Below are 9,431 nucleotides of genomic sequence, written 5' to 3' on the forward strand. Positions count from 1 at the left end.
GACCACAGGGAGAAGGTGGCGACATCATGCAACCACTTCAGGTGTAATCTAGGGAGGGCTAGCCTCCTATGCCGGCAGCTCAGCCAGCAGGGGAATGCAATCACTCCGCCGACCGACTGCCGACAAAAGACTAAATACTCTGAGGTTCTGATCGAATCCCAAAACTTGCCGTCTGCTGTTAAGGGATGAGACAGAAAAACTCTAGGCTAGTCATGCCTGAATCGAAATTCAAGGCCGACGCAGAGAGTTGTAGCCTAAGGCTACTCTCAGAGGGAAGAGAGATTACCCATAAATCTCTATTCAAGACTAGTAACGGCTAATATAATTCCAGGAGATATCAATTTCCAATGAATGATAACCGAAACACGGGTAACCGGGGAAATGTCGAAAGTATATGTTGTCTAGGTTGGGTTACCTAGACAAGGCGAGATCTCGGTTACCTAAAATCACCAAAACTCTGACATATACGATCGACACAGAAAAAGGGAAAATTATGCATATAAATATCTTTACAATATAAAATGCCTAAATAGCGTTCATAATAACAATTAATGCTATTTAAACCGGGAATGTCGTTCTGCTAACTAAATAACACATGCCCAATGAACAACGGCGCCTATGGCTACACCGGTGACCGGCATAGATCCGAACACAATGATTACACTAATTTCATTGTGAGGCTGGAACTAAAGTACATATTGTAAAGAATAAATACTCAACTTTCTGGATGGAGAAAGAAGCCGAAGGAAGCATAAAGACTCCTAGAAATCAATCGAAAATGTCAGATCAACAGGGAACTCCACCATAGCGAGTCGCTACAAATAAAGGAATGACCGCCAGAGGGAGTTGGCGCGGTTGTGATACGATAGTAGTAGAGGAACCAGAGTAACCTCTATTGCGGCTACCCTTCTAATTCTGCCACGTATCCTCCTCGAAGCGTAAAGGCTATTCGGGGTGCAGATTGCCATGTGGCGTGTCTAAGAATACGTCCCCTGATTATATACGATACCCTTGAGAGCAATCTTAAGGGTACTCGCGCCAGAAGTTAGAATTTTGTGAAACCTTTGGTTTGATTCTCTGGGAATATCACTGTAGTCATACTGTATATACCCTTGGGAAGCTACTAAAGGAACCTTCCATCAGGACGTCATGGCCATCTCACCCAAAAATAGATTTTTCGCTTCGCTCAAAATCCGTTTATTATGATATTTTGTTTTTTGTTAATTTATGAGACCTTAAAATCTTAACAATTTCTGAAATGAATTTTAATGTGTGTATATTTTGGGGAAATTTTAACATTGACACAACTTTAATTAATATTGGTGATAGAGTGCTAATAGATTATAAATTTTCAATTCAAAGTTTTTCCTTACAAACATGTAAAAGCTTAATAAAAACGTAAAGTGGAGAATTGTTCAAAAGTATTTCTCTTTAAAATCAATTAAAGATATTTATGGGTACTGTGTTATTCTTGTGTTTTCAGGTTGATGCAAATTGGATATGACAGTAATGATAATGGCTGTGTCATTTGTGTATTTTCACAACCACTGTCTCTGAAAGAAACTCCAGTCTTGACTGTTAATGGTGAAGAGAGGCCCAAGAATGATTGGTTTGCCCCTAATGAGGAAACTTTCTCTCATGTATGGGTAAGTTATTAAAATTGAATAACATGTAATAGTAAAATGGAAATATAGTATAAAACATTGCGGTTTCATCTACGGAGTAAAATTTGTAATACAGTATTCGTATTCTGAGTTCAGTACTGTATATTGATTTTTCACATTCTAGGTTGAAGATGTATAGAAAAGAGATGCCCTGTAACGAAATCTTTCAGAGACTTTTGACAGAGCATATGTGTAAAATTACCAAGTACAATGGTTAGAAAACCTATAGAGAAATTGAAAACCCATAAAAGTTGAGATTCTGTAATAATAATTATATATATATATATATATATATATATATATATATATATATATATATATATAAATATATATATATATATAAATATTTATATATATATATACATATATATATATATATATATATATATATATATATATATATATATTTATATATATATATATATATATATATTTATATAACACACACACACATATATATATATATATATATATATATATATATATATATACATATATATTTTAATTTTACTCCTCTCTCATTTCAAATCTAATTTAATTAAGTTGCTTAGTACACTTGGTATGATGATATTAAAATATATTTTAGAGTAGTTTGAGGTAAGTACTGTTAGGAAAAATACAAATTACTTAAAATTTGTGATTTTATTAGATAAGAATCATGCATTGATTGAATGTGTAGGTAGTGAAGGTGAGGTAAGGGAAGTAGAGAGATGTTAGCAAGCATGAAGTAATATTACTTGACTATCATGTAAGATAATTTCCATTCCATTTTATGCAAGCTGTCTTTAAACCTGTGTATACTGTATAAATAAGTCATTTATTGAATGTGTGGATTGGTTTGATAAAACAAAAAATTCAACGTGATTTTAGAAAAGAAGCCTTTTTTTTTCCCTTTAGTTAAAATCAATGTTTGTAATACAATGCAATATTTGAATTATGGCCTCTGTAAGAATTTATATTTTCTTTCTATTTCATATTTTATAATCTAATCTTGGATATAATTAGCCGTTATTTGTAAGAAACAGAGATGTTATCAGAAAAAAAAATATTTCTCTAGCAAAGCTTTAGCCACTAAAGTGTTAGAAAAGACTTGCCATAATTGTGAAGATCTGAGTACTTGAATGTGCTCAGGATAATGTAATAGAATTCATATCTTTCAGGGAAATGATCCAGAGGAATAACTTATTTTTTATTAGTGTAATGAACCTCCCCCAATGTTCATATTGCTTTTCTTTTGAAGCTCTGTTTTAATACCATATGCCCCTAAAACTAAGTTATTTCCCCTCTATTATAGTAACGAGGTAATTTAGCAGTAAATGGCAAGAACCGATTACTCCAAATTGTTTTTAAGTGTGTTTAAAATTGTCTTCTTTAGGATTTGTTAGTATAGTAACTACTGTACTGTGTAGATTGTCAAAGGAGATTATTTCTGGAAATCGTGATCCCGTTCTTTTTGTCTTGTGTCAGGGACAGTATTGTTATGCAAATAACCATTGTGAGGAGTGTGGAGGTCTCACTGTCTCTTATGAAAAATTGTTTCTTTAATAGTTCAGAGAGCAAAAGGAAACTTTTTTTTAGTTCAGAGGAAAATCTAGAGGAAGGTAGGCTAGTTGATTTTATAGTGGGGATAGTGAAGATAATGACACCAGTACTGAACTTCAGTACAGCACTTGACAAACTAAGTTTTGATAGTGATGAGCTTAAAAAGCTCTTGACTTTAACTTTTGTGAAAACACAGAAGGCCAGTGAGTCTTCATTCAAAATTAGTCATTCTTAAATAACCTCTCCAATTTCTAACCATAGCCTGACTTTTCAAGCCTTGTCTAGGGGCAATAGTGTTCGTTCAGTAAGGATTCTGATGGTGCACAGCGCATTACGGATTCTAGAGCCTCGAATTCTCTATTTACTTTTTTGCTGTAAAACCTTTTCTTTCTCAAATTCCAACTGCTCATTACTTTATGAGCCATAATTCTATTGCAAGGAAAGAAAATGGAAATTTTTTCAGTATTAGTGGTAAATGTCAATAAAACTAAGCTTCCCAAGAGAACCTATATGTATACCAGATGAGCATAGAAATATCAAATTTCATTAATAAAATTTCATTTTTTTTTTTTTTTTTTTTTTTTTTTTTTTTTTTTTTTCAAATTATTGAACTGAATGCAATTTATCTTAAAAATTAAAATTATTTTTTATTTTTTTATAGTTAAAGTTTAATTTGATAAATGTAAGATATAAATTATTGGTATTGTTTCAATGCATTTTCATGATAATTTTATAAATTTTCATTCATTGCTTATAGTTTTCATGTACAAAGGTAAAGTCGCATCCTCTTTTCAGGTTACAAAAGTGGATCTTCTATCATCAGAGGCTATTAGCATTACTGTGACAAGGAGTGAATCTGAGAAAACATCCATTACAGTTCCTGCTGGCTCAGAACATTATGTTGAATGGGTGACGGAGTTAGGAGTCTGTGGGGAGGAGTTGTCAGATCTTACTCGGTCCACGTTAGAAGAGGTGAAAGAAAACTGTGTTACTCTAGATGAATTGGATCCTGATAACAAATGTAAGTTATAGATTCATTTTTATGGACCCTACTTATAAGTCACATTACTTATATCTCAAAAGTGTGATCTTTCCATGTTAAAAGAAAATAACTACATACCTTCCTCTTCTGGGATTGCCAGTATAGAAACCCAACCCTAGGGAAGAGGCACTCAGATTAGATTCACGTTTAGTGAGCCCTACTCTCACCTCGTCCTCATAATATCTTTGTTGTGAGTTTTATAAGTGCTGATAATTCTTTGTTGATATATTGTTAAATGGTTTTATTTAAAAGTATGTGGTTTGTTATTTTGAATCATTGTGGTATCAGAGTTATTCCAATATTTTTTGCCCTTATCTAGTACAGGTTCATCATCAGTAGTCCAACTCATTTGATTTTAGTGTCTTGTGGGATTATGGAAGGTCATTCTGACATACCCTGTACCCCTTAACAGTGTTGAGCTATTGGAAACAACCCCTTCGCTAAGATGATGTAGTTATAAATAAAAAACATGCCTAGTGATACAGATGGTGACGTCCGGATACGTCATTTACAGTTATGAACCATATGGATGGTAGAATTACTATTATAACTTGTATATCCTCGTACAGTTAGCTCCCACTCTTCTTGAGGGTTAGGTAACAGAGACAGGTGCAAATTCACGTATCTTTGGTGCCCTAAGGTAGGATAACTCCAAACCTAACCTAACAACTCACTGCCCATTGCCTACGCTCGGATAATTACCACACTAAGTACAGCCTGATATTGCTTTTACTTGGTTTCTATCGCAATATAAATAGTTTGCAATTAAATCATTTGACAACTAGCCGCACACATAGCCCACATTTGTATACTGTACAGTATTGTACAGTGCAGTATAGTACATAGTTATTAAGTAGTCTGTTGTGTAGTACTGTTCTGTACAACATGTATGAAATTTAAGATTACAAGATTTTTAAGATTAACTGGAACAGCTTGGGTACAGTAATCATACTGCCTATTAAATATATTTTTACAAGCTGTCGTGTATGCTTAATAACTTATTTCTTTTAAAGGATAAGGTACCTATATGTTTGGGAATAATTTAGATTATTATGTAAAAAATAAGTAGATTAACCTATAATTCCAACTCATTTCTTATGCAGTCTCTCCCTTTCTCTATTGTGGTGTATTTTATCAAAGATTTTAATAAAACAGCATTCCGAAATCTAAGTATCAGTGCGGTGAACTAACCTACTGGCTCGCAGTTATTGAGGTTTAGAGAATTGTTGATATATAATTGTTGCCAGAAATGCAAAGGTCTTACCGTTACCGTTATGGTAAAAACTATGTTCAATGGTTGCTAATCAAATTAAAAGTTCCAAACATGAAAGAAAATAACTTTTATTTTGATGGAAAATCCAGAGAAGACTAGGTTAGTTGATTACTGTGGGGATGATCATGATAATGCCACCTAAGCCTATAAATAGCTTTCAAGCTTTTATAATAATGAGATTTATAAGATTTTGTCATCATTGATTTTTTTGTTCATTTTAAGAAGACCAGCAAGTCTGGGCAAAAGCAGAATTTCTAGTTTAATCTGCCCTTTTTTTTTTAACCCTAGCCTGACTCAGGTTTTGCCCAAGTTCTGGCACACTAGTCAGTAAGGGTTCTAATGGTGTGCAGCACATAACAGAGTCAATCCTCTCTTAGAGCCTTGAACTCCATTCCTGTCTGCTCCTTTTAGAGCAGATGGTAGAGCGCTTGTATAAATAATATCTCCCCCTAGCTACTGCCATTTTGATTTCACATTCTTCTTACCGGACCCTTAATCATAACGTAGCCTCTGTTGGCTGTGCCAACTGCAAGTGGTTTAATTGTTAGGTTTTCATGAGTTCACATAACTTCAATTTAAGTGGTGATAATGCACTATAAGCATTTCAAAGTGTATCTATCAATTAGATAACCTCAAAACTATCTAAATGAACCTTTAAATCATCTAAATCTACCAAACAAGAGTGTATAGGAGATATGAATTATTTAGAATCAGCTGTGGTGATATAGCAGGCATTTTGAATTGTATCCTATATAGCTGCCAGGGGGTATCCACCCTAAATAGGTGTTGGCATGATCAAAGAAGCTGCTCAATTTCTTCCACAACTGAACAATTTTTCAACAAATCTGCGACACCATATTACAAATTTGCACCAAAAAATTGTACTAGATTTACATGAAAACCCCCAAACCATGTATTATGGCTGATAATTTTTATATTTTGGTTGCCCCCTTTTTTCCAGATACATCAAACTTTATCTTTCATAAGGCTAAATTCAGTTACTCTACTTACAGGGGTGCTATTAACACTGGTGGACATCTTGTGGGCTTTAGATGCAAGAAATTACCAAGATAAAATCAAGGGTTACCTATCGCAGCTTGAAGCTCTGGATTCTCTTCGTGCAAATTACTACAATGACATGAGTAAGGATTTATGATTAATTGTATTCGTTTTGTATTCAATAAGAGTAATTCCTTTGATATATCATTAATTTTTTTTTTTATTTATTCCAGGAAGCAAATTAGTCATGGAAACTTCGCTCACAAAGCACCGTATGATGGCAGATAATAATAGTGCATTCATACTCAAAGGAAGTAGTCTGCCAAGGATTCCCTTCTCTCATCTTCTTGCTTGTTCTGTTATTGTTGACCTGAGTCACAATGATATTACTTCCTTAAACCCTCTTAAAAATTTGGTAGTTTGCAAGGAATTAGTTTTAGATAACAACAAAATTAGTGACCTTAGTCCTCTTGGTACGATAACTTCACTGCGTAAATTATCTTTAGTTAATAATAAACTAACTTCAGTTGACCAATTTAGATATTTAAAGAATTTATGTAAATTAGAAGTATTAGATGTAAGTTCTAATCCTATCTGTGCTGATGCCAATACTGAAAGCAATATTAAAGAACTCTTGCCTTTTGTCAAGACTATTCAAGTTACGTGAGTGAGGAAATAATTCTAGGATTTGGTATACTCTGGATATTCTTTTCACACTGCTCACTTATCTTAAATGTGATGTATATTTAGCTCTGTCACGTAAGTTGCCATTCTGTTTTATATTAAATAAATGTTTGCATGAAGTTTAGATACAATATTTAGACTTTTAATACAAAAAAACTCAAGCATACACAATAATAAGAATGCTGTGAATGATTCAAATAATATTGATGCAACTAAGATGGTTTAACATGTCTGCTGTGAGGTAGACAAACCAATATTTTAGTTATGGGAAGCTATTTTCTACACAGCTGACTGTATTTGATACTATTGTTCCTAAATATTGTTGTTTTGATAAATCTGGTAAGCACCTCATTTTATGATTTAGATGCTTATGAAGACTCATTTTATGATTTAGAAAATCCTGAGGTTATGCCACAAAATATATCTTGATACATGGAGCACTTGCAGTAGTTTTGCATTGGCACATACATACAGGTATATTAGACTTATGCTTATGAATTTTGTTATTTATTTTGTTGTAACAACTTACATTTTCAATAAATTTGTAAATACAAATACTAAGAAATTACCTTTACGGACCAGGCTTCTCAAACTGTCTAGGGTGACAAACCTGATACACAGTGTTTTCCCTTATTTCATTGATGTTACAATCTTATTTGTTCCGATGCATTGTAACCACGGACTACTCTCTCAGCATTTACTCTTTTAGTTTAAACTTGCGACCAGAAATTTTTCCCCAAACCAGGACTCCATTCCAGGCGAGAGGCATAAAGCTTCAGGCCGGTAATATGCCCCAGGGTATGTTCCCTGCGCAAAGTGACCTTCCACTGTCGTTGACCTACAATGCACCAAGAAGAAGGCCGTGTCAGACCTAATAAGGACAGGGCAAAGGTCGCCATTCGTACTCTGGTCGTTGCCCAGTGTAGATCTATAGTTTTCGCTTGTGACTTAAACTGTGACCCGTGTTTGCGTTTTCACTTATTGTGTGTGCTTAGTGTTTGTGTCGAGATGGATAACACTCGTGTTCAACGTCGTTGTCCTGGTGTGAATGGGTAAGCGTGTTTGGCTTTCCTTTCACATTTGGAAATTGATCCCCATTCTTTGTGTACCTCATGTCGTGGTCGTGCCTGTACTCAGAGCGATACATGTAGTTAGTTTATTGAGTGGTCTGAAACCCGATGGGCTCTTATGGCCACGAAGAGGAAAAAGAAAGGAAAAAAGTAACGTTCTTCCTCAAAGAAAGACAGTGGTTCGAGACCTTCGTCGAGCTGTTCTTCGGTAATTCCTTCCTTTCCGTCGATATCGCCATCGCTACAACAGATCAACGAGAGAGAAGGGACTACACCGATTCGACCAGACTCCCCGTTGTTATCGCTCCCCTCCTACCATCACCTTCAGTGAGTTTGGCGCTCATATCCCTTCTCGGGAGATTGGAGGAAAAGATCGACAGGATCAGCGAGTCGACCGCCCCCACGTGTCTCACACGTGGTTCTCTCCGACCGGCCCCCAGAGCAGCCGTCTTGGCCTGCCCACACGTGCGCACAGCCTCCCCTTACCGCATGGCATTCTCAGGGATACCGGGCGCCCCCTCAGCCGCCAGCGCCATTTATTAAAGCTGCCTCACAGGCCTCCTCATGGGCTTACGCCGCTGCGCCGCCATCTTGGCCTGCCGCCTCCGCATCGGCTCGCACCGCAGCTCCGCCATCTTGGGCTGCCGCCTCTTCATCGGCTCACGCCACTGCGCCGCCATCTTGGCCTGCCGCCTCCGCATTGGCTCACGAAGCTGTGCTGCCATCTTGACCTGCTGCCTTCTCCAACCCAGCGCCCCCCGCCTCCGCTAAACCGGCAACTGCCACCTCATCATCGGAAGCCACCCCTCGCCTGCATCGGGGCGAACTGTTCTCGGATCCTTTGCCTTGGGATCAGGAACACTGGGGAGACACTCCAAGGACCCCGTTCAGGTCTCCTACGAAGAATCCTTTGCCGCCTTGAGAAGAGCAAATCCTTCAGGGGATGCCCCCGTCATCATTCCAGCCTCCCTCGCAGGACTATAGGCGAGGGAGAGAAGAAGAGAAGGGGGGAGGAACATACTCTTCGAGGACCCTGACGGGTTCTCCTCCTCCCGCATCGGTTGGTGGACCCCGACCCCAAGAAGAGAAGGCTAGAGGATGCGGCTGGCAGTCGCCAGTCATCAAATTCTTCAAGGGGCTCCCAAGGTTATAGAGGA

The 9,431-nt window shown here is 36.8% G+C and overlaps 1 protein-coding gene across 1 annotated transcript in view; it reads left to right on the forward strand.

The window, feature by feature from the left end:
- The window catches only part of RabGGTa (Rab geranylgeranyltransferase subunit alpha), a 46,541-nt gene extending 38,780 nt beyond the window's left edge, over positions 1 to 7,761 (forward strand). The window contains exons 7-10 of the mRNA XM_068389608.1: positions 1,484 to 1,646; positions 4,002 to 4,227; positions 6,535 to 6,663; positions 6,754 to 7,761. Coding sequence (XP_068245709.1) covers positions 1,484 to 1,646; positions 4,002 to 4,227; positions 6,535 to 6,663; positions 6,754 to 7,187 — 952 coding nt within the window. The 3' untranslated portion in view covers positions 7,188 to 7,761. The remainder of the gene's footprint in view (positions 1 to 1,483; positions 1,647 to 4,001; positions 4,228 to 6,534; positions 6,664 to 6,753) is intronic.
- Positions 7,762 to 9,431: the final 1,670 nt, after the last annotated feature.

This window comes from Palaemon carinicauda, chromosome 16, assembly GCF_036898095.1.
Source record: "Palaemon carinicauda isolate YSFRI2023 chromosome 16, ASM3689809v2, whole genome shotgun sequence".
In the NCBI taxonomy this organism is placed as follows: Eukaryota; Metazoa; Arthropoda; class Malacostraca; order Decapoda; family Palaemonidae; genus Palaemon; species Palaemon carinicauda.